This window comes from Cupressus sempervirens, chromosome 3, assembly GCF_028749045.1.
Source record: "Cupressus sempervirens isolate cs-2001-9-10 chromosome 3, ASM2874904v1, whole genome shotgun sequence".
Taxonomy (NCBI): domain Eukaryota; kingdom Viridiplantae; phylum Streptophyta; class Pinopsida; order Cupressales; family Cupressaceae; genus Cupressus; species Cupressus sempervirens.
The window spans coordinates 231020169-231047034 of NC_143120.1; the positions used below are offsets into that span (position 1 = coordinate 231020169).

A 26866-nucleotide genomic window follows, 5' to 3' on the forward strand; every position below is an offset into this window, starting at 1 on the left:
TTCCCTTCAAATGTAGGAAGTGTCATAATACTAGACATCTTGTTGTTCAATGCTCCTCTGATAAGGTTAGATTGAAGAAATCACATTCTTGGTGGTTGGGGGTTTCAGATGATCATTATATGGTTCAGAAAGTTGCTTCGATTGTGGATGGGTTGGATAGTTCTTCGCATACTTATCTCACTTTGGATGAGGATTTTGTGGATATCTCTGATGCTGTGCATGTTGTCCCTTCCACAATTTTGACTCAAAGTGTTGTTGATGATCCGTCTCCTGCTGACTCTGGGGTTTCAGACCCTTTGCCTACTTTGAGTCAGAATTTTGTTGTTGTCCCTTTGCTGCTGACTCTTTCCAAAACATTGTTGTTGGCTCTTCGACTAGGAGGTTTTTGGGGGTTAGTGGGGATTGGCAGAAAGTTGCGAAGAAGGTGGAGGATGGTTGGACTTCAGTTAAAGGGAAAAAAAGAAAGTCCTCCAAACCTTCTTTTGATATGGCTTAACAATCTCAAAAGAAGGGACCAAAATGTTAATCTTGATGGTCTATGTTTGACTTGGGTTGTTTGCCCTCGTGTTGGGAACATTTGTGTGTCCCTCTAGTTTGTTAGGTGGTTCTCCACAGTTGTTTTAAGATTCTCATTGTTATATCTTTCTTGTCTCTCTATATAGATTTTGGATATTTTCAAAACCTGTTTTTACTTAATCAAAACAATATCACAATTTAGCTTACCCTAAAAAATACCTCCTACTTATACATATTATTATTTGTTTAATTTAAAATTTGCTTACATAATTGCACTTCTATTTTATGTCTTTTAATTAAAAACATACATATAAACACACTAGAAATAATGTTAACATTTAAAAATTCTAAAACAAATATATTCAAAGAAAAAGAATAAAATAACTTCTAATAAATAAATTTATAAATAGATAAATAAATTACCTCATATAAATGTCATTTATTTCTAATGATAGAATAGAATTGAGTCCCATCAATGATGGCACATTTACCTTCTTAAGGCATGTAAGGTGCACCCCTAACGATACCCTCAATATGAATGACCAACAATGGGTGAACAATTGGTCGTATCTTTGAAACCCACAAACTTCTTAAATATATAAGAAAACAAATACCTTCTTGGAGACCCCCTAAATTCTTAAATATAAAAAACAAACAAATAGGGTGTTCAGAATGATACGAGACAGAATACTAGTCCATTTTTTTAAACATGTCACGCCCCTCAAACTAACTACGAGTACTTGCATCCTTTCAATTTAAGTCTGCTTGCTGCGGAAGGCTCTCGCAAGGTTATACAACGTGGAGAAACTGCAAGACAAGAAATACGAAATTGCTATTAAAATAACAACAATCAGAAAGACAAAATGCTGCAAATGATGACTGAAATCCGACTGCGAGGGCTGTTTCAATCGTCTTGCACTCTCCTTGTACGCTATGAACCTTTAATATAATAAGTCAAGTTGTTCACTTCAGTATAGGGACGCCTTCGGCGTAATAAAAATTCAAGGACATAGGTGATGAAACTAGCCATTACGAAATATAGTCCGTCCATTCCATGAGCCTTGAGCCTTAAACTATGTAAATATCCTGAACCTGTGTCATGAAATCTTTTGCATTTTTTGTTGACTGTTCGATAACAAATTTATGTTAAAACATAAATTTGAGAGTCGTATCAAAGAGCACATTTGCACTAATGAATGACCCTCAATTTCAAATTTTGTCACAACGCATGGACCCCAAACAACAGATGCCCCCTCATACATCGACTGACATACAGTTTGAGGAAATTAAGAGCACAAAGCATTCAACAATGAAAATATGTATCTTCTCAAAATAAACTAACGAAACACAGAAAATATGACATCACTCAGAATAAATGATTATTGAAAATAGTCCTCTGGAGTATGAGTGGCCTTAGTGTGAGTCATACCAAAATACAATCATATAATCCATAACATCCATAAGCCCAAGGGATCGCAATGTGCACAATATGGTGTTGGTACAGAGCAAGCTTACGACATCGTAGAGAAATAATTGAAAACGAATTTTTATATATACACAAGATAAATGGTGAATTTCGCAAAAACACCACTTTCAAAGAGCCAATAGAAGATATCTGGACCACTAGTCATCTTTTCTTCTTTTAATTTCATCTTCAAGCTTCCGAATTTCCTTGTAATATAAGCATACACGGTAAATAATCCTGCATTGACAAATTATACGTTTTAAGTCTTCTAGTAGCTGTGTGGCTTCTGAGAAAATGGATGACAATGAGAAATACATTTTAAGTCAAGACAAAACATTTTACAGCTTAATTATTCTTGCATGGTAAAAAAGGAAAACTGAATACTTGGTAATTCCAGTTAAAATAAAACAACCTAAACCTTTGTTCAAGTGAATTCTTTAAGTATCCTCCATTTCAAGCACTTCCACTAGGTCGTGATTTTATAAAAACTCAGTTATATTCATGAATGCTGGAAGTCCTTTTTATTACCCTGGCAAAGATCCAAAGGAATTCTTGTCCATTGCTATGGAATGATTTTCTAGGATTGCTTAGATGGAGATTATTAAAATAAAGTATTTAATGATATAAAAAAGAATAAGACAAGTCTTCGGAGGAGGTATGGCAGCCTTCGTAAATAGAATTAACTTTCAGTGAATACTTTTGATACACAAATGAAAGTATTTGGGAAACTGTACTCAAATTGAAATGATTTGATCAAGAACTCTTGGTTACCTGCAGAGCTCTCTCAACTAGGGATGTCTAGCAATCCAACACTTTTTAGCTTGATTACCTGCAGAGCTCTCTCAACTCGGGATGCCTTGCAATCCAACACTTTTTAGGTTCATTGCACCATTACTCTAGATGACAAAAATGCCCCGTCACCCATGGGAAAGTAACACCATTCTCAAAGATCTTAAAATAACTAGTGGAAATTGTTGAACTGCCAACATTTAGAGCAAAGATCCAGGTCAATGTGCATGATAAGATAAGATCAATTTATTATGATAATTCTAATTTTGATTTATCACAAATATTTAATAGATAATTAGATTTCAAAGCCACCATCCTTTAACTTGGAATTTGCATGGTTCCTAGAAAATATGTGGACCCACCATTAGCAGAGGCTGTTGACAATGGGAGTTTATTGTTAATATTGCAGTGCTGATGTTGCAGAGCTTGTTGATGCAGAGTTGATAATGCTGTTGATGTCGCTCATTATGTTGCAGATCTGTTGTTTTGTCATGTGGTTGTCATTGATGACAACATACTGCTTTGGTGGTTGGTTTTGTGCTGAGTTTTCTGGTTATGGTAATAAGAATTTGAAGTTCTGTTGATTCAATGGTTGGTGCTCTAGCAAATGTGTTCTGGTATTGTATCTGTGATGTTCATGCTTAACAATGGTCTGGTATTCTCTGTTGATCCAGATATGGTTTGTGGCATCATGACTTCGTTGATTTCCTGTTTTGAGTTGTGTTGATGTGGCCCAAAGACATAATTGCTAATGTGTTATTGCTTATTGGGCTATGGTTATTATGGCATTAGGGTGATGAGTTACTTGGTTGAGGCAGTGTTACTTTTCATTCCTCTCCACCTCCGAAATGTTTAGTCTGGGCCTATTTCAAATTATGTTTTTGTGGCTAATTTGGTGATTTTATATTTGTAAGATTGGTATAAGTAAATGGGTGTTTGTGATGTATCGGTGAGGAAGTTGATTTGGAAAGATAATCTGTCAGATCCAGTACAAAGGATTGGCGAAAGTGTGAAGTTGGGTTATGAGCAGAGCCTGTGTGTTGCTGTCAGATACCAGAGGCAATGAGCCAAGGGTTTCTTCTAGCAATTCTACTACAATGGTGGATTTCCCTTTACTCTCTTCTTTCTCAAGGCATGAGCCCACCCGCAGTGAGCATTCTGGCAATGAGCTGCCCATTGTTAAAATCACCTTAACGGGCATTTTATTCATTAGAATTAAACTTCTCTCTGGTTTTTCCTGTAAGGGGTTTTCCACAAAAAAATCTGGTGTTCTTGGTGCATGCTTCTTGTGTGTGCTCTTTCATATTTTACGTCTGTTTTGGTTAAGTGAACAAATGTTTTGATTGCTTGTTTCTGAATCTGTGAAAATTGATATGGAAGAAACAGTTTGGTAGCAGCAGCATATAGTGTGTGGAACAGGCTCTTACCAAGCAAAAAGGCAAAGGCAGGTACACTTAGCAAAAAGGAGAACAAAAACTTGATGATTCTTCAAAGAACCCAAAATCTATCACACATCACTATCGTGGTAAACTTGGTCATACGAAGTTCTCCAAAAAGCAGTTGGTTGACCAAATATCCAACTAAGGAGGGTCTCAAAAGAACGCTCACACTTCATAGCATTCTGAAGTGTTGTCCTTTTATGCATTCATGGCAAAACAACAAGTAAATCATGTCAACTCTTATGCACAGTATATCGATTATAGTGCAACTCAGCATTTTAAAAATAGAAAGAGACTGATTCATGGAGAATATGGCTTTCTCAGATTCAGTAATATCTGATGGTGGTGAAGAATATACAGTTGTCAACCTAGGCAATGCTCAAATAAATTTTGGAGGGAGAAATCTTGATTTTCTCAAAGTTGCATGGATACGGATACAGTATTGGGTATGGATATGGCCATTTTTTAAGACCTCCAATATGGATATGGATGGATACGACATTAATCAAAAACAAATATACAAATATTTAACACAGTTTTCTGAGTTATTAGAGGAGATTTCAATTACTTCAAAAGCAATATAGACACATAATGCTACACAAATATTTATAAGTTAATTTCACACTTTACAATATGCAAAAATACTAGAGTTGCATTAAAACAGAAAAACATTTTATTTGTCCTTCTCATTTGGTGCAGGTTTTGTTTATACCAATTTTTTTACTAAAAATTTTGCATTAATGAAGGTTTTTAAAATTGGGAAGAGGAATTTTGGCAACTATGGTTTTTCTCAATGTATGCTTTCTGCATTCATACACTGTTTTGAAATATATCATGAATATAAGTATGATACTCCCAGACCATTAAAATATAAATAAGCATAACCAGGTTAAAAGGGTTAGTAAAAATGAAATGATAATTTTCAATTTGATATACTATCTAGTCCTTCTAGGGGAGCTTTAAGGCTATTGAAATGTCATTTTGATATTTTCATATTCCTCTCTTTCAGTACTGACTGAAAGCTAGGAATAGTGTACAAAAGGCAAAATATTATATGTAAAATATATTATTCAATGCTTTCTTTGAAATAAAATTAAGTGTAAAAATGTAAACATTTGTTGTTAACAAAAGAGACTGTTCATATTAAATCTGTTGATCATTCAAAAAGAATATACGAGAAACTCAAGTTGTATCGTAAATGAGGAAAGGAATCTTCTAAACTTGATATCCATCCAGAATCTATATGTTTGATATACATTTAATCAAACAGCATTGATTATATTGCTTACCAATAAAGAAAGCATGCGTTTACTGAAAGTATAGCATTTCTTTGAGCCTTATAGATCTGCAGGATATAACAAAAGGAATTGTTAGCAAATTCACTCTTCAGAAGCTTCTTCAAATGAAATTTGCTGGAAAAAATTAACAATCACATAACAATTAACATTCAAAAAGATTCATGTGAAAATGATTTGACCATTAGTGGTTCTGGACACTACCATGATAAAATCATTTCAATATAGAAAAAAGGAAGTGATCTTGGATGCATGGGACAATGTAAACAATGATCTTCCTGAATGACACAAAAACCAACATATTTGTGTGGCTTTTGAGCAACTGGCTCAAAAAAATCGAACTGCAGATTTTGCAGGATTTCAGTTTTTCCAGATATTTCAGTGCAAGGTTTTCCAACAGATGCATTTCTGCATCTTGATCAGTTTCAGTTTTAGTATTTTAGTTCATCTTGGACTTACAACAATATGGAAATTTAGGTTCCAACTGGTACGAATCAATGCACGAATCGTACCAAAATCACTAATAATATTTACAAGGACGTCAAATGCCACAACACCAAAATGCAAGATACAGAAGCATATGATGTAATGTTCATGACTACTGATTACCTGAATTTTTCTCCTTAGTAATGCCACAATTTAGTCCATCGTTCTTTTAATATGTAAGGAAATTCACGGATAGACAAATAAATACATGGATTAAAGGCAATATATTATTTGAAAGAATGATAAATGTGTCTTTCTACCCATAACCAATCAAAGTTTGGTTTGGTAGGAAAGTCTCAGGGGGGTGCCTATAGACTGCTCAACCCAACTAAGCCCAAGAGCATGCAGTGTCCCACTATGACAACTCGCCTCTCGGCCCACAAGAGGAAGGAACGACCCCACTATGACAATTCTATAAATTTGGGTGTGACCTACTTAGCTTGGGAGAACCGGTAACTAAAATTCACTTACTTCCTCCATTCAACTTGATTGCTTATGAGGTAAGACACATACACCATATATAAATAGTTTAAGAAAATGTAATCAAGGCAATTTATATAATTTGTTCTTATATATGGAGAGAGAGAGAGAGAGAGAGAGAGAGAGAGAGAGAGAGAGAGAGAATATTATCTAAACCAGTTTATGCATACATATCTATATACATACATACATAGACATAGATATATATATATATATATATATCTTTTATGGGCAAACCAAAAATGAATCCAAACCTAACCCAAAATTATTTTGGACAAATTTAGAACCCAAATCCTGAACCTGCATCCATACCAGAATCCGAACCGGCAACTTAGAATATATATATATATATAAAATCTCAAGTATATATGCATGTATGTTTAAGTGATTATAAATCTTGCTAACATAAATCTCACATATGTAACTTATTCTGATTTGAATATATATTCATAAATAAATGAATGAATTTATGTATTGCTCATTACTTATCATGCAATTTTTCAAATAACACAAAGTTCAAATATGCTATACCAATCAGTCTGTGCCAGGTTTAACACTTGATTTCCTCTTATGCCCAATATATTTAATCCAATTCTCTAATCCTTTAATGCCTGCTTTGAATACAAACATAGTCCTATATATATCTTCACCCGGTTAAGGGGTTGCTTTCTAATAGGCATGACTTATCGTGCTTATACCGCTTGAATAAATCACACCCTTCCATAACCAATTGACTCGTTATAGGAATCAGGTGGCTTTGTGACTTTGTTTGGAGATATTGATTAGTGCTAGTGATGCTGAAGTAATCCTCATTTGTTGACACTTATCTGACTTGCTGAATTACTTATCTACAGAACTTGGTCAATTGTTATGCCTAGCTGCCATCTAATTTCTGAATCATGTGTGTGCATTGGCTCATCTCTTGAGTCTAATAAGAACAGCTGCCATTGTGGAGTCTTATAATATTCCCTTAACCGCTACTCCATTCTGTCCATTTGGGCTCATGACAGTTCCTCATTAATCTTATTTGGCCCTGCTGTTTTACCGACAATGACTAATCATTGACATTGGTCTTTTCCAGCGGTATCTCTGAAAGATCATATTTAGTATTGCTGTCATAACACAGGTTGCTGTCCATGCAATCGTGCTGTCTCTGGCTTTGTCTCCACTTAATTATTTGACTGCTGTAGCACAGTGACATATACGTTGGTCAATTAATACTGTTATTACCAATGACATATATTAGTTGCTGTTACTTACCATGTTGGACATTAATCATTGCTTGATTATTTCGATTAGCCTTTCCACAATGGCAGAAGTAATTGTTCATTTTTACTAGTCTGCTTGATAATATTAATCTTACTTATATTATATTATAGATTACTTATTTTTCATTGAATCCCATTTCTAAAAGGGCACATCACATATGAGCATTTGCCAATGGCGCAGGCTAAGCTCCCAACCGAAACACACATAAGACAAAAACAATGTGATTTTTTTTCTCAGATCTGCAAAAAGGCAGTGATGTTTTGCAATTTTTTTGTTGTTTTCCACCATAAAATATGCAGATCATGAAGAATTGACGCTGAAAATTTTGATGAATCTGCTGTGTATTCTGATTTTTGAAAATTGGTCAATGGTTCATTGACATTCTCTCATCCCATGATTTTAATCCATATAATACAACAAAAAGAATAATAGCAATAAACAAAAAATTATCACTATTCAGTAATTTATCTTTAACCAAATTTAATATTGAGGACAAAGACCATCTAAGCAAGTACAACACGGCAATAAGAAACTTGCCAAAATTATATTAAAAAATATAGGAAGACTCTGATGCCTGGCATCCATCAGCATGGAAAGCACCTTCCATTATAGGGAAATACTTCTGAGCATGCCCATATGGAGTTGGGGCACCTTTTTTTTCCCTGAGATCATGACATTTTTACTGTACAAATCAAGTAAAGGAAGCTACCGTTTTTTCAAATGAAAAAAATGTAGATGTCATTACAAACCAGGTCATTTTGTAAAGGTCGATTCCGTGTTAACTTTCTTTGTCCACCTTGAAAATTTTATTCTCTTATTTCTTTCTCAGGTTGAGATTCTCCTGAAGAATAAATTAAGAAAAAAATTGTCCTGTGAGGCTTCTGAAAATTCAGTATCTGCTTTCCAAGAAATGGTGTTTTTAGGCCCAAGGCTTCCCACGGCCTAAAAGTCTAAAACAGTTCCTGAGCCGTTGGTTTCTGTAAGAACAAGAATGTTTATTGCTACATGTTTTAAAAAGTACACTGCTACCAGTTGCGGCTTCCTGTCATTCGTGTTCAGGACAAAGTTACCAGTTCAGATTTTGGTTTGAGTATGCTGATACAGGAAAAAGAAGAATGGATTTGGGTTTGTTTTATATTTGTCCATACAAAAGCATATAAAATCTTAAGTATATACATATTTGCAGCCTAAAATAAGGAATTAAATTCAGAATACCACATAACATCATTTAAGACTTGATATAAAAAAACACCATAAGACATTAAAATTTACTAGTGCTCTAAGAAGGCTTTAAAATTCATGATGAAATGTTTTAAGAAAGCCAACAGAATTTTTCACTAAGGTAAATCTTGTGAAAAATTGACTACCAATACAAACAAAATTATCATAATTAAGTTACCGGTTAAAATTCGGATGCAGATGCAGGTAAGAGAACCTAGTACGTGGATACGAAAAAATACTTTTGGGGTTTTTGGTGCGTTGGGCTGTATATATATATATATATATATATAAATGCAAGAAATATACAGAAATCATTTGATAGCATGGTACATCATTACTCATCAATGCCAAATGCCAAAGGTAAATATTAAATGTCAATTGATAGTCCACAAATATTCAAATAAGCCAGATCATATATGTCCATGTTCACGATTCCAATGAAAATCAGAAAATAATTACAATTACAAAATGTAGTTCATGATTCATCAATCAGAATCATAAAGATTATCACAAAAATCATCTTCAACTTCAGCTCCTGCAAGTTCAGGATCATTTGAACCCAAAGCGGTTCCAATTGCACTAGATGCACCAAGTGTCGGGATGTAATCTTCATCTTCATAGGTTGTAGTGAGTCTAGTAAGATCCTAAACAGTAGCATCCAAGTTGGCATACTCAAGGGCTACATCCAAAAGCTTTGCCTAACCCATCCTTGTAGTTTGGATTCTTAGATGACAGAAGATGTAAGCTGGTATGAATATAAACCAAGCCTTCACCTTTTAATTTGAAACCAATCAGTAATGCTGTCCAGAGTGGATAAAGGAGTGTGTACTCCAATTCCGTTCAATGACAAAAGAACTTGCAACCTGGATAGTTTTCACAAAATTAAAAATTAAAAAGCAAAGTAAATTAAATAATGTCAAGTACTCAGTTGTAGGATACAAGTGGTAAAAAAACCTTGCTTGTGAGAGGATCTTGATTACAAGAGGTTGTAGTTACAAAAATGGTTGACCATAGAGGTTGGTGGAACTTTGTGAACTTATCCAAAATTTTACTCATAAACAGTGCACTATTTCACAGAAGGAATTCTAAAGGGTTTCTGAAATAGCGACCAGCGCTATTTCAGAGTCGATACAATAAGGAATTTGCAAAATGTGGTACATTTTCCGACTTCTGGAAAACAGCGACTTGATGGTTGTCGCAGGGAAAGGACGTATGGGTATTGCACTACAACGAGGACAATCACCACTTGCAGGTGGCATGGGATTACTGGACATATCAACAGTTCAAAACGAGTCTTATGGTTTAGAAATCGACTATAATATTCTCAAAAGATTACAATCAAGGTTAAACAGGGCGTATTAATTACATTTGCCATTGGTAAATGTACGGAATGTTAAGAGAATGACACGTAAAGGTGGTAGACATATGATATCATTCTCAAAAACATATACCTCGTGTAAAATGTCTGCGTGCATTTATGGTAAATTGGAAGTTGGTCGAAAAACTTTCCATAAAATGCAGACATGCTGCTTGATACTTCAAGAAACTAGGCTGACTGCCAAAAATAGGACTTCCATAGAAGAAGGATCTATGAAAGAAAGTCCAAGTCCTGCTGTCCAAGCAGATTTGACTGGGGAAGAAGGTGAGGAACAGAGCGATATTTTGACTGGGCTTTTGATAGCCACGCAACAACTTTCTACCAACCCTAGGGAAGCCATGACAGCATTCGTAAAAGTACAACAGAAAGCAGACCTCCGTGCTTTGTTTATCAACTTTTGAATCGATCCTGTGGAATTTGAGGAACAGATTGCAGATGTGGTTATAAATTGGAACCTCAACGATTTCTGGATGTTTTGAAGGGTAAAGAACTGTTTCACAAGAATCGACTGTTGATGGTTCATTATGAAATGTAATTATTAAAAATTTAAATTGTGATGGTTGGAAGGTTGTTGTTTCCCTTTTTAAGGGAAACCACAACCATTTTCTACTAGTATATATATTTATGTATGCAGTGGTCTTTGGGAAGATATATATATATATATATATATAGATAAAACGTAATACAGCAACATGAATAAATAGAAATACAGATCCTTTGTTACACTTTTTGGGTGTTATTTGCTTTATTTCCTCCCAATGCTGGTGTGTGTGTGTGTGTGTTACTTTTAAAACTTGTGTAAGTGTGTTAACATTTTGCAAAGTAACTTGAAGAAATAAGGAGTTATTATGAACTGTTGTCTGGTAACTTCTTATCTGATTGGTTTCCTAGAAGGAATTAAAGACAATTAGACAAGTTGGTTCAACATATTTAACAAATTTACATTAATGGGATTGAGTAACTGATAATTCATAACAATTTGAATTGTCCTATGAAGATATACCAAGTTTTGGATTGAACCGACTATATGCCCAAAAATGGAAAAGGACTGGTCTGATATAAAATTTTGTTTACAAAGCATGAAAGATAATGTTGTAGTATAATCTGCGTTGTGTTTTAAATTTTAGTTAGAGGATCATTAGGGTTAAACTTAGGGCACACCCACTCTGGTCATGCAAGACCTAAACAGTAGAGATTATGATTACTTAAAATGTCAAACCTGTTCGTGGGCCTAAATTGCATCTTTGAAGCTGTGGTCTTTTAAGGGGTTTTTTCAAACTGCAATTTTGTAATCCAACAAATTGGCGACTCTGCTGGGGACATTTTAGTTTTATTTTTTTCCCTTTTTGAAGGTGGTGGCTCTATTTTAAGAAAAGATTGTGTCAATCAGACTATATAAGATGATGGGCTTCACTAGGATTAGGGGTTTTCCAAACCCTATACTTTTTGGAATCAGAAATACTCTTCCCAAATTTAGAGGCACAGAGAAGGACGATGCAGAAAGGCATGTTCAAAATTTTGAATATTTGAACAAGGATTCTAAAGTGTATTATGCAGATGTTTTCATGCATAATGACCCTAGTCAGGGATGCCAGAGAATCGTTGTGTAATTTGCCCCGCAATCAATTGATTCTTGGCCAAATTAAAGTCAGTTTTTTAAAAAAATTGGTGACAGGGAGATTTATTTTGTTTTACTGAGAAAATTTGTGGATATTCACAAGATGAATAATGAGACAGTACTCTTCTTCAACATTAGATTTTTAAAGGCTATTCAGTGTTTGCCAGAGAGAATGAAACCAAACGAGGCATGGGCCTTGGGCCTTAGTCATCTAATTAGATGCTTTTGATGAAGATACGAGTTTTAGATTAGAATGGAGGAACCAACAGATTTACAAGAGGCATTCTTAATTGCTGGAAACATTGAGAAGGTTGAGAAATTGGGTGAGTCATAAGACTTAAGCTTGAGCAGAGAGCATTGCGATACCCACCTATATCATACGATGAGGTGGGTCATTCAAGTCCTATAAGTTGGTCTTATCACACTCGTTCAAACCAGGATGAAGAAAAACAGAGTCGCCTGTTTGTGACAATGATGACAATGATCTTGACTCTATATTTGATGATGAAATAGAGGAAGAGCAAGTAGAAGTGCTTGATGTAGTAAATCCTCTGTTTGATTGAGAGGAGGAGGATGTAAATCAGGGATTTTGTGTGGGGTTATAAAAAAGCAATATGTGATTCTACGCAAACCCGTTGTATGAGGAATACCAGGGTGTGGAACAAAAAGAAAGAGACCAGGTCAAGAATGAGTCTGAGAGCTACTCTCATCTCAATTTAAATAATAATGTTGAAAGTTCTCGTGAACTTCACAATCTATGGATCAAAAGGGAACAGGATGGTCTACCAGCAGCAAGGAATTGTTCTCCTCAAAATAAGGACGGAATGCAGAATGAACATCAAGGTTCGATCTCCTCTGCGGTTGCAGTTTTGATTTTGCTCACTTTGAAAAAAATTACAGAAGCCAAAATCTTGTAGCAAAGTGCTTTGACATTCTACTTTCAATGAACACACATTTTATCATCCTTTGGAAATATATGCAGAACAAAGTATTTCACAGGGGAAGACTGAAATGTTGCATTTGTTGGTCATTGGCCACCATATTGTTTGAAATTCAGAGATTGTTGGATTCTTGCAATATCATGCACGATATAACATCCATAAACAGGGGTGTATTAATTACACATGTGCCATTGGTAAATGAACAGAATGTTAAGAGAATGACACTCGAAGGTGGTAGACTTATGATATCATTCCCGAAGACATACCTCGTGTAAAATGTCTGTGTGCATTTATGGTAAATTGGAAGTTGGTTGAAAAACATTCCATAAAATGCAAACATGCTGCTTGATACTTCAAGAAACTACGTTGATTGTAAAAAATAGGACTGCCCATGGAAGAGGGATCTTTGAATGAAAATCCAAGTCCTATTGTCCAACTAGATTTGACTGAGGAAGAAGATGAGGAACAGAGTGATATTTTGACTGGCTTATGATAGCCACGCAGCAACTTTCTACCAACCCTAGGAAAGTCATGACAATGCTGGAAAAGGAAAAAGAGAAAGCAAAGCTCCGTGCTCTATTCATCGATTTTTAAATGGATTTTGAGGACTTCGAGGAAAATTGGGACCTCAACAATTTTGGGATGTTGTGAAGGGTAAAGAACTGTTTCGCAAGAATCAACGGTTGATGGTTCATTTTGAAATGTAATTATTGAAAATTTAAATTGTGACAGTTGGAAGCTTGTTGCTTCCCTTGTTGAGGAAAACCAGTACCAATTTTTACTAGTATATATATGTATGTATGCAATGGTCATTGGGGGTATAGATAGTTATATAAAATGTAATATAGCGACGTAAATATACAGAAATACAGATCCTTTGTTACACTTTTTGAGTGTCATGTGCTATGTTTCCTCCCAATGCTGATCTTTTCACAATAATTGAACTTTGAGTTTGATTGCTACTTTTAAATCTTGTGTGAGTGTGTTAAGATTTTGCAAAGTAACTTGAAGAAAAAAGGAGTTATTATGAAGTGTTGTCAAGTAACTTCTTATATGATTGCTTTCCTAGAAGGAATTAAAGACAATTATACAAGTTGGTTCAGCATATTTAACACATTTACATTAATAGAACTGAGTAACTGATTATTCATAAAAATTTGAATTGTCCTGTGAAAATGTACCAAGTTTTGAATCGAACTGACTCTATGCCCAAAACTGGATAAGGACTGGTCTAATATAAAAATTTGTTTAAAAAGCATGACAGATAATTTTGTAGTATAATCTGCATTGTGTTTTGAAGATTAGTTGGAGGTTCATTGGAAAAAAACTTAGGGCACACCCACCCTGGTCATGCAAGACCTAAAGAGTAGAGGTTTTGATTCCTTAATATGTCAAACCTGTTCGTTGGCCTGAATTGCAACTTTGGAGTTGTGGTCTTTTAAAGGGTTTTTCAAACTGCAGTTCTATGATCCAACAGAGGTATCACCTTGTAACAGCTTCCATGTCGTATTGGTCACTAATAATTATTGGAGAATGACTTCTTCTTGAGGCAACAAGCCAAATTTTGTCCTAGCTTGTCTATCAAATGCTCACTTGTACCATTAGCAACTTCTTCATCTTTGTATGGCGCTAATCTCCCTGGCATAGAAAGTACCTCAGAGATAGGGCATATGGCAGGAGGTGCAATGGGGAAGTCATTTTTTCCCAATGATGATGAACAGCTGATTCCACCTTATTGCATAAGGTTTCACATTCTGTGGGGTCCTAATGTACTTTGTATTACAAATTTTACCTTCTCTGGCATCGTATCCATACCATCATAGACATCACCCACACAAGGTGCATCTATATCGAAAATTCGAAAATTCGAAGCATACTCATAATAGGCTTGGTGAATTTCAATATATATTGCACACAAGCCCACCAATTGTCATCCAAGACCAATGTCTTGAGCTTTTGGGCCTTCTTTGAATGTGAAGCTTTCCATACACCCCATTGGTTGGAAATAACCATTTGCCTCAATGCCCCTTGCACCTTGAGAAGCCGTCTCCTTAAAGAATATGAAATGCAAATCAGGTCTGAACAACCTAAGTTAATAACAATATGTCAACAATAAATATTAAGCAAATTTATATAAAATTAGATAATTGCATCAAGAGACAAGAGCCTACCCTTGACTCTACCTCCAACCCTCCTAGAATCTACCAAACTTCTGACCAAAAATCATCACAACACATTCAACCTAGTGTTGGATAACAAAGCTTCCCCTCCCTATAGCCAAAGACATGCACCAAGAACAACCGGAACAATTTTGAGAAAAAATTGGCAAACCCTCCAAATTTTTGCAGAAGTGAATGATGCCCCAAAACAAACTACAAAATGTCACAATTTTTTAAGGAAACATCACCAAACCAAAGATTACAAGTCATATTTTTCAAAACAAAAAAAATTGTAAGAACCCACAAAGGAATCACGCACAACTTTGCAAATTACAATATCTAGAAACGTTAATTTACGATAAAATCAAAAAAACAAATAAATAGCTAGCAAAAATCTAAGACATGGATCAACATACAAAACATTGTTCTAAGGAAAAAAGTGTAAAATCTTTCTAGAAACCAGAGAGCCCTCCTGATAGAAGCAAACCCTTGATTTTTGAGGGAAAAATTATAAACCCATTATTAAAACCCACCAAAAACCTTTCAAAGGACAAAATTATTAAAACCCACCAAAAAAAACGGAAGGGAAAAAATTCTGCAAACACATCACAAAAAAAAATTGAAGACAAAATTATGAAAAGCCGTGAAAAGTTTTTTAAGGGGAAAAACTATGGAAACCCATCAGAGAAACCTTCATGCGTCAAAACACGAGACTTCACATAGTCAACATATGCCAGCAACATGCAACTTAATTCTATCAGATTTCCACAATACATATCAATGTATATATTCTTTCTAGGATCGATTGTGTAAATGCTTTATAGCACCAACGTGTTGGATCATACTACATGATCCATCATCAAGATGTAGGAGAGCAAAGGAACATGAAAATGATTCTTTCTAGGATCGACTGTGTAAATATTTTTTAGCACCAACATTTTGGATCATACCACATGATCCATCATCACAAATGTAGGAGAGCAAAGGAACATGAAAATGATCACAAATGCAGGAGAGCAAAGGAACATGAAAATGATCATTTTCATGTTCCTTTGCTCTCCTGCATTTGTTATGATGGATCATGTAGTATGATCCAAAACGTTCGTGCTAAAAAATATTTACAAAATATTTTCATGTTCCTTTGCTCTTCCACATCCTGATGATGGATCATGTAGTATGATCTGAAATGTTGGTTCTAAAATATTATTTACACAATCGATCCCTAAAAGAATATAAACATGTAACTTACAAAAAGCACATGCAAACAACATGCAACTCACAAAATGCACATGCAAGAGCATGCAAGTACTAGGAAATCACTCAATGACCCTCGACCAAGCCCATGATATTCAGCAAAAACCTATAAAGACGAATCACAAAATTTTCATAAAAATACCTCCAATAGTATTTGTTTTAAGAAATCAAAAAACAAATTTGCGGAAAAAAAAATCCAAATCAAATACCACGCTATGGTAAATTGATGTTGTATTAAATAGAGGAGATGAAAGCTCCTTAAATAGATTTACAAAGATGATGATTTAATGTTTTTGTTATGAAACAATCATAAACCAAAGACAAAACTACAATCTACTTAATAAGTAAGAGATTAACTAAGATGACCATTAAAGAAACACTACAATATTCTAATAATTACTTCATCCTTATTACATGTCTCATTTCTTATATCGTTTTGACTTTGGTTTCCACAACATTTGAGAGAAGTGATATAGCACAGTGCCAATACTCTAAGAAATTCATCATCTCTAGCGAGGGAACAAAAAATTTCATCATAATACATTGGTAATGTCAAATGATGGTGTTGCATTTAAATGTATTGCTTTGACGAGCTCAATTTTTTCATTTACATCATTTCTTGGTGCTTTTCTTGGCATGGTACTATCAAGTTTGGTTGTGTTGGTATTGCATTGGACTGTTTATTGTTTGCGGCTACAAGTTCCTTCTGCATACAATTTGTTTCTTTCATAAAGACACTTGCAGGTTGCCCTAGTCTGGGTTTACCACTCTATTTCAGAGGCCATAAATGCTTCTAGCATGTGCCTCTATTGCGATAGTAAGAGCTTGATGTCTTCATTTGTAGGTTGTCTTAATCTAGTTTCACTTGGAATAATGTTCCTATTTGCCTGATTGTCATCCTCATAATTTAAAACACTTCTTGGGTGTAGTACTATCAACCCCTGCTAGAATTGACATCATATTCATATCCATCTTCGAAGGAATCATAATCATCATTGGCACAAAAGGAGTTTGTTGACAGCAAATTTTTTAATCTTGATAGTATTCTTCATATTTTTCTCTTTCGTCTTGTAAAGCTTGTGCCACCACACACTGTAATGGGGAATAGGGCAGGTTACAAGCTGGACACTAACAAGTGTCTTCAACCATGTGATTTCTATGCTTCTTGAGTGGGTCGAGCGGATCTCCATTTATGTTTTCCCTTTGATTTTGTCCTAGTTTTATCTTTCCAATTTGCGTTGCAATGCTTGTCAAGCAGCCTTCAAAGGACGCGTGGGATGCCCAAAAACACCAAGTTTCGAAAACAAGGACATCCCCGATACTCCGTCCCCAAATTTCCAAAATTGACAAGAAACATCGCGAAGACATAAGGACGTTTTTGAGTAAATTTTTGGGGACGTACAGACGTCCCTGGGATGGAAGAGGATGTCACAAACCTCCTGAGGATAAACGAAGTTTCTTGTGAGTCTTCTTGACAATGTCAACATTTGCATTGCATCTTATATCTACCATCATGTAACCAATTATGATCTTTTCTTGAGGTTGCTCATTTAAGATTGATTTGTTACATTTTACATGTTAGTGACATGAAACAAACTTTTTATTAAAGTTAACCTTCAAAGTTTTGTTGATGGAATACAAAACTTCTCTTGCTTCCAGAACATGAAACTCAAACACAATCTCAATTGACATTGCAAAGGCTCTCCGGTTTCTATTTCAACTCACAGTCACAGAGTAAGATTGGAATATACTGGAATACACTCATCATTCAATTAAGCTCTCAACACATAACAATACCATGCTATCAAAAATGGCCTTCTACTCTCTCTCATATTTCTTTGTTCTACACAATCCTCTACTATTGCTCAATGTATCTTCCTTTCTCTTAAGCTTTGTCTTTTTTCTTTATGCAGTCTCACACAGTTTTTTTGGTTTCTTCAACCCCAATTTCTCCTCTCCTCTTCTACTTGGCCGATGCCTCTTTTGGCCAATGCCCACACCACTTGGTCATTTTTTCCTTCTATGAGGTCCCTTTACAATCTGTTTAAGCCAAAGTTATTGTATTTTGGTTGCACTACTAAGTCTTCTCGTCTTGGCTAATTACCCCTTTTTCTTCCCTTTGACCACCATACTATGCAGACCTTCCCGTGGTGGCAGAAGCAGCAGTTTGCTTCATTTTTATTTTGTTCTTTTATGTTGAACTTGAACACGAAGATGAAACTTTATGACAGCCCTCTAGCATATTGTTTTTTTACTACTAAACTTATATTTGTGTTCATATATAGATATGCATATTGACAATTGAGTACCAAATCAATTATTATTTCATGGATGGCATTCAAACAGTGTATGTTAAGGTTCTATAATGTTTAAATGGCATGCTTTGTGCTTAGTTTTATATGAATGACATGTATATTTGCAAATTTCAGTGTATATTTTGAAATTTCCCTATATTTGTATAGTCGTCCCCCTTTGTCGTCCCCTCACATCCACAAAATCGGCAAATAAAATTGTCGTCTCAAAAACCCATCACAACGTCCCCTGTCATCCCTATCCCGGAAACTCGGGGAACATAGGTTCTGCCCACTCTCTATGAGAAATCTTTTAGGGAACTCATAAACTTGTCAAGTTATTCGTCCTTTTTAGGTAGGATTTTGAAACAGTTGCACATCATCTCTTCTTCCTACCTTGCTTGAAGCCCACCTTTTTTTTTCGATGTTACGAGTTATTTAAAAAGCATATGTTAAAGTAGGAAGGTTCTTGTTTCTTAATTTGTATTATGTCTTATGTTCAAAAGCATCAACGTAAGATATTAAACTCATTTCATAAGTGGGCTTAAGGTGTGGAGGAATTTTATTATGCAGCCTGTTGAACTTTATGTTAAATTTGCTACTGATTCATTTGATCCTTTTTGGATACTTGTAATCTCATGTGGAGAAATCTTTGGATCTGTATGATCTCCATATTCTTCAAGGAATCTTCATAAATTCAGGCCAAGAAATGATTAAGGCATCTGGTAAACTTTATAACCAGTCGTTTGCATCTTCTGTGAGAGATTGCATAAACAGCTTCATTAATATGTCGTCATGTTCAATGTGAAAGTTATCCAACATATTTTACAAATGCTTTGAAATGACTCTCTCCTCTCACAGCACTATTTCCAGTTAACTTACGGACATTGTTCCTTAATTCATTTGTTATGTCATGGGGATACCCTTGTATCCCTATGAAATCCATTTGTCTATATATGTCTACATTCACATGGCCTCTTGTAAGGAAATTCTATCTTTGATGTGGTTGGTATTGTTGTCCTTGGTTTTGTAGATCATATTGATAACAGTTTTGATTCATGTCATTGTATTCATCATTACAAGTTGATGTGGTTGGTATTGTTGTCCTTGGTTTTGCAGATCATATTGATAACAGTTTTGATTCATGTCATTGTATTCATGATTACAAGGGGGCATTTGTGGATAGTGTGGTCGGTAATGCATTGGAGGATATGGTTGACAATTAGGATCATATAAGCAGTCCATAGATTTGGTTGGTATTGTGGGTATCCATGCTGCACATTGTTTGGATGCTATAAGGGGTTGTAATGAGATCTATTGAAAACTTGATTATTTCCATTCATCACTTCCCTCGGTGGATCCATATTATTTATGGGCGGGTGAGGAACTTCAGATATCTTGGCATTTCTACACAGGCAGGCCTTCCTTTATACCTATCAGATCTTTGAGGATTATGTTCTTGTTGCTGATGCATAAGACCAACATTCCTGTTATTTGCTGATTCACCCTAGTTATCTAATATTCAATGCTTCTTGTGCTAATCCTTCATTTTGCCCAGCCATTTTTAGTTTATAACTGTGTCATCTAAATCTTACAATTGATCAAGTAATTGTTGTTTAGTGTGCCCTCTTTATTCATCTAGGTTAGGTGCGTTTATATGAGTATCCTCTGAGTTCCTGCTTGATGTTCCTGGAGAAGTGAAGCCAGGAGGGGCATTTAAAGTCCTTTGTCTACTAGAATTATGACAAGATTCCTCCTATTGATTTATGTGCATTCTTTCATTATAGGCCTTATTAGCATGAGGCAAACCCATTTCCTCCTTTATTACTTTCTAAGTATTTTGTTCACATTGCATAGGAAAACCATCTTCATCATTGAAGAGCTTGCACTGCCCATTCTCTCTATCTTGAAATCTCCTGTCCAAAGTTGCATGGATATGTATACGGGTACAAATACAAATACGGTACTGGGTACAGATACGACCATTTTTTAAGACCCCCAATATGGATACAGCTGGACACGACATTAATAAATAACACATATACATATATTTAACATAGTTTTCTAAGTTGTTGTAGGAGATTTTCATTACTTTAAAGGTAATATTGACACATAAATGCTACATAAACATTTAGAAGTTAATTTAACGCTTTACATTATGTAAACATAGTAGAGTTGAATTAAAAGATAACCCAAAAACAGGTTCCTGAAATAGAAAAACATTTTATTTGACTTTCTCCTTCAATGGAGGTTTTGTTTATACTATTTTTAATAAAAAATTGCTTTAATATAGTTTTTTTTACATTAAAAGGAAGATCTACATCAAATTTTTTTAAAATAAACAAATCCCATAGTATTTGGTATGGTTCAAAAATCAAGTTTATTAGGCAGACATGGGTACAATATTCGACGTGTATCCAGGCAGTATTGGATACGTTTCCAAATTGGATACGGGGATATGCGCGCCCAAGGATGGATGTAGGAGTTTCCAGCAACTCTGCTCCTGTCCATTCAATTGTTTGAGGACTGCAACTTGGTGTATGTTTTTATTCTATTTGGTTTTGTTTCTTTTTAATTTAGTTCCAAATGTTCAATAGGATGTTCCTGTCTTAGAGATCTCCTACTGAACAAAGTCCAAGAAAACCATTGCGGTTGGCATCAAAGATCATGGGTTGCATCAGTTGATTGTAAAAAAAAAAGGATAAATTGGTGTAGTTAGTAAATAAGGGAGGATATTAAAGTAATATTTCTATATTTAGCTTATAATTGTCATGCAAGACATTAATTAGTTTTTAGTAACTTCCTTTATGCCTTCAGTTCTCAATCATTTCATTTACAAAATGGTATTTTGTACTCTCTTATTTTTGGAGTATTCCTCTCCTTTGTTTACATATCAATTCTCAACTGAAGCCTTTGGTTGTATTTCTTACTAAGCAGAAGAATGTTGTTTGACATTCATGGACCATCCATCCTTCCAATTCTTCTCTCTATTTTGGGGTGAAGTGGGTTGAGGGGGTTGTTAGTGTAATCGCCCAATTTTGGTCTGGTAAACTATGTGCCCCTGCTCTGGTATAATTAAATAAAATTAGTGCTGGACCTAATTAAGCATAATTAGATCATCAGTAAAACTGTAAATCAATTATATCCTAAAGTTTGACCACCTAAGTCTATTTCTTATTTAATTAAAAGAACATTCACCTTTTAATTAAATAAAGTCCCCACCTAAAAATAAAAGAAATTAAACTCCACTCATAGTGGACATGCCTTTTGGAAACTTCTAAAACCGAGAGCATGCAGATCAAGAACAGGAACAACTCCACCGTTGCTCAGTTTTGCATCTTCACAGTTCATCCGACTTTCTCAAGTCTATAAACTGAGGCCTCTGCTTAGTTTAAATACCTTGATTTTTACATACTGTTATGTTGTCATTTTGAGCATTTAGCACATGATCTTTGTTTAATCTATTTAGCTTGTTGCATTGCATGTTAGCTTAAATCACATAGATTAATCATAATAGCTGGAAATCTATCTTATTTTAGTGTAGCTTCTAGCTTCTCATTCTAGCTCAGATCCTCATTTGCATGTTACGGTTCTTGAGGGTTTTGCATGCTCATTTGATCACTCCTCTTTGAATCTTCCGTTCTACATTGCATCTTGTTAAGTCTCATTGCTAGATTCTGAGATAATAAAGTACACATAGATTTCACATGTGGATAGGGAGATATAAGCCGTCTTCTAGGCTTCATTTTCAATTTATTTAGATTGGTTGTAATCCTAGATAAAATGGTTTATATTAGTGTCGGTAATCTAGATCAATAACCACATGTAGTTTTTTATTTTCCTCGTGGAATTAGTTTTTTCTTAACCATAGATCTTTCCTATACTAGACACATTAACATATAGATCTTGAACCTAGAGCCCCATGATTGAAAATACTAGACACAGGATATATGCGCACATGCATGCAAGTTTTGTAAATAGCAATAGAACATCTTTATCAGTCTTTCGATTTCCTTTTCCCATCCTTTTCAATGTTATTCAACTACCCAGTTTTTAATTTACACTTTCTTTCTTATCATATGAGGTTTTTATCTACTTTTTAATTCATAAGCAGATTGGTAATTTTTCCCAAGGTTTGATCATCGTGCAAAGAAGAATGTCATAAGTAGGCAACAACAAGACTAAGAACGTGTTAAATATGAATAGTCTCACTTTGATTACAACTTCTGCTACTGCGATGTATATAATATGTGCAAAAACATGTTTATAGCAATAATATATTGGGAAAAATCAAAACTGCGGCCCTACTTGGTTGTGGCAACTAAACCAATGGGGAGGTTGCTACTTTCTGAGAACTAACCAAATCCAAAAAGAAATCAGTCATGGCAATAAACCCCAAGGTTCCTTGAAGATGTAAGCTAGTATTTACCAAATGACAATAAACACACCTACTCTATGAAAACTGAGCAAAGCTATTTGATAAATAACAAAATACCTTTATAAAATTAAAACGAAAATTTCTATGTTGTATTAGAAATGATATGATATGATATGATAGATTTTAATGACGTCCACGAGACTAAAGTAGTCTATGGGACCCATGCAATCACCCTCCTGAGTCAGGAGCGGAACTAGTCAGTTGTAAAGTTTTGGTTAACTTGTCTCTCCTTCTCTGAAGTTTGGTAATCAAATCCGCTGCTCTCTTCACTTGATCTTCTTCGAATAAATAATTGAAGTCCTTGTTCCTGCAGTATTTTTGTATAACCAGATCTGATGTCATTGTAAGCCAGGCAATCTTTGACAAAGTGCTGCTCTGTTTCAACTATTCCCATATTACAAAATAAACATGTTCTGTCTGCCCACTCTTCCTTTGGAACTTGCCACCGACCAGTTTCACATCGCAACCGATGTGAACTAGTTCGAAGTTGTGCCATCAACATTTTTGCTTTCCAGTTAATAGGTGCTCTTATATAGGCCTTTTCATTATGACTAGAAGTGGGATTAAATTCTTTAATGTAATAAGATTTTTTTCGCCCTATGCGTCTTGTCCACAGAATATTGCAAAATTTTTCACTGACAAACTTTTTTATTTCTATAATGTTATCCGGGCAAGTTTGGATGTTGATATCCCATTTTCGCATCCATTTGTCATTTTGCTTCATCCATGTGCTTTTCCGCCTCACAAGTTTTTCCTCTATGATCAACTTGGGCCAACGATGTGTTTCCAGCCCTTCAGTTTTCTTTAAGTAGCTTATCATCCGGACCAAAGCAACGGCTTCTAATGGAAAGGAACCCACCTCCGCCAAAAGGATCTCATACGGAACTGTGGTCTTGACTTTAAGATTGCATGTGATGAAACTTTAAGATTGCATGTGATGAAGTGTTTTTGAATTCTTTCTACTTGCCGCCATTTCTGTTCGGACATACTACCTCCCCACACTTCACATCCGTATAGAATAACCGGAGTGACCAGCAAACCAAAAAGAGTTTTCACGGTCGTCCAATCCCATAATTCTGCATTCCTACACTTGTTTTGTAAAGAGTATAACGCCTTCCAGCCCCCTTGGATCCTTTTTGATCTGCAAGTATCCCAATTGAGTTTGTTATGAAAATCGATGCCCAAGTATTTGTACTCTTCCACAATCTCAAGTGGTCTATTTTCAAATAGAAACTCGTTTTGTATGCTCCTATTCTTCTTCAGCGAGAAGATCATAATTTTGGTTTTGCTAGTGTTAACTTGCATTCCTACTTCATGACAAAAAATTTCTAGTGCTGTCAAGTGCTCTTTCAAACCTTTAGCTGTTCTAGCAAGAATTACGAGATCATCTACATAAAAGAGCAATCTTATCACAAAGTGGGCCAGCTGCACCCCCTCACCATTGGTCTTGTTTATCCACTCTTCTAACTTGTCAATATAGAGCCCGAACAATGTTGGAGATAGTGGACACCCTTGCTTAACCCCGATGTTGCTGTCAAAATTTTCTGATAGCCCTTTTGTCGTTCTGATTTTAGCTTTGACCTGCTTATATAATCTGTAAACCGCTGACCTAAGTTCTTTAGGAACTTCCAACTCTTCCATTCTATCCCATAATTCATTACGTGGCACTGTGTCGAATGCTTTTTTAAAGTCCACGAAACAACAAAAAGCCTCGTTCCCCGGAGTCTCCCAAGCTTTCTCAATCAAGTGTCTAAGAGTGATGCCATGATCTATAGTAGAGTGTTTTGGTCTAAAGCCTGCTTGCCCTATTGCACATTTGCCTTCTGTTTCAGCCCAGTTGCTGATTTTTTGTTCTACCAAGCTACCAAATAACTTGCCAAATAGTGGATTGATCATGATGGTTTGGTAATTAGAAGGATTATTTATATCTCCACTTTTGTGGAGTGGGATCACCACACTTGCTGTCCATTTTACAGGGAAACCTTCTCTATTGACACTGTTGAAAATTTTAGTGATGTGTGGTGTGAGGGTTTCAGCACCCCATTTTAAGTATTCAGCTTGAAGCCCATCTATATCTTGCGCTTTACCGGCAGCTAACCTCCTTATGCCTTGGATAGTATCCTTTTCGCTAAATAACTCCCCTGTAGTCTCTGTTTCCATAGTTCTACGTTCTCCTAGATCACACTCGTAGAGAGTCTTGGCATATTCCAACCATTTGGTTCCTGTTATGTTGTTCTCTATCTAAGTTTTTCTCTGCTGAAGTTCTTTCCAAAACTTTCTGGGGTTGTTTTTACCAAGATTGATCAACTCGATTCTTCTCTTGTTTACATACTCTCCTTTCTTCTTTTTAATCCGTTGATCATACTCCTTTCTACTTTCTTTATTTATGTTCTTTTTCCAATTTCTTTTTGTTGTTTTGCATTCCTCATCAAACCACGGATTGGCCAGAAAAGTGTTCTTGGCTTCTCTTGTGGCCCTAGATCTTTTACACTCCTCCAGTGCTTTAATGATAGTAAGAACAAGATTATCCTTGTCCATGAAATGACGTTTATCAGACTCAGGATGGTTTCCTGGAAACCTAGACAGCCGCAAAAGAGAGTTTTGGAAGGTAACAAAGTTTTCTTGTGTCATTAAAACTTTGCCAATCAGAATCATCTTCCTCTTTTGTAAAGGTTTTGGGACAATATGTTGATCTTTAAAGTGAGTGGCCACCCTTATCAAGATGGGGTTATGATCAGATTTTAGCTCCATGGGTCAGTCCTCTATCTCAAAGTTAATAATCTTTGCGACATATTCTTGCGAGCATATTACATAGTCAACAACACTTTGTCTATTGCATCTTTTGCATGTGATTCCACCTGATTTAGGCCACTTTTCCAAACCATTACATATGACCATCTTATATAAGCAGCATAAACCTAGTAATTCAAACAAACTAGGTCGTAAATAGGTTAAAATTAAAATTTAAAATAGCTCCCTAAGCAGAAAAAATATAGCGAACATTTCTGCAGGGCGCCCAGACGAAAGAGCTTTAATGCTGTGGTCGAGACAGTTCATAAAGCATAAACCCTAGATACAATTTATGTCAAACAAAAAAATTTCATAAATGAATATGAACAAGGTTATTGTCAAACACTCACGGATCTTTCATATCGATTCATTTCCTCGTCAGTGCAATCGTGAGAGGTACAGAGAAGTCGATGTTCATTTTTCCAGTAGATGTCCAGGAGTTGAAAGGCAGCGAAGGGAATGATGCCGATGGACGGTTGGAGCAATTGGGAAACGCTGGTGGCAATAGGAGATATCCACGCCCGCGGCCAAGGGATCGTCAGAGCCAAAGCAAGCAGCGCCTCTGCCACCACCACGTAACCCAACATCACCCACTGCAACGCCATTCCTCTCCAGCTTTTAACACCGCCTCTGTTTCTCCCTAGAAGCAAGAAATAGAAAGAGTCAAACTTCGAATGAAGGCAATAGAGATTCGAACCCGGACTTCAGCCTCCCGTACATTTTTTCGTTAAATAAGGTTGCTGCAGCATTCGTTTCTTTTTTTTCTCTCGTTGGTCCAACGTATAAAGAAGTCAAATGGGCTTGGTCCGTTCGGGAAGTTGGAAGTTGTTCGTCGGGGAACAAGCCTAGTTGAATGTATTAGGTCTCAATTTGTCTTCGTTAGGGAGGTCTCCATGCCGTTAGCTAGTAGCACTTGTTCAATATTTCTAACAATTGTGGAACGGGTAGCCCTATGCTTATTGATTTTTGTTTCTATTTATTTTGTCACAAAGTTTAAATAAAATTTTAATTATAAATCTTATAGAAAAATGTTTTGA

At 35.5% G+C, this 26866-nt stretch overlaps 1 protein-coding gene across 2 annotated transcripts; it reads right to left on the reverse strand.

Moving 5' to 3' along the window:
• Window positions 1–915: 915 nt before the first annotated feature.
• LOC149565688 (uncharacterized) lies at window positions 916–26617 on the reverse strand. 2 transcript variants are annotated; one of them, XM_089819187.1, is made up of 3 exons: window positions 26180–26611; window positions 5499–5554; window positions 916–1323 (listed from the first exon to the last, which is right to left on the reverse strand). In XM_089819187.1, exons 1-3 carry the CDS (start codon window positions 26432–26434, stop codon window positions 1272–1274), a joined length of 363 nt encoding a protein of 120 aa, XP_089675313.1. In that variant the 5' UTR covers window positions 26435–26611; the 3' UTR covers window positions 916–1271. The 2 variants fall into 2 exon arrangements, with proteins under 2 accessions (XP_089675313.1, XP_089675312.1); XM_089819186.1 differs by lacking the exon at window positions 916–1323 and adding an exon at window positions 1874–2218 and having other exon boundaries at window positions 26180–26617.
• Window positions 26618–26866: the final 249 nt, after the last annotated feature.

Bases quoted from the DNA above. Each gene is read 5' to 3' on its own strand.
- LOC149565688 (XM_089819186.1), bottom strand. From the start codon at position 26,434: ATGGCGTTGCAGTGGGTGATGTTGGGTTACGTGGTGGTGGCAGAGGCG. The intron at 5,555-26,179 runs GTGAGTGTTTGA...TATATCCTGCAG, and splicing joins TGAATCGATATGAAAGATCC to ATCTATAAGGCTCAAAGAAA. The intron at 2,219-5,498 runs GTAAGCAATATA...TTGTCAATGCAG, and splicing joins AACGCATGCTTTCTTTATTG to GATTATTTACCGTGTATGCT.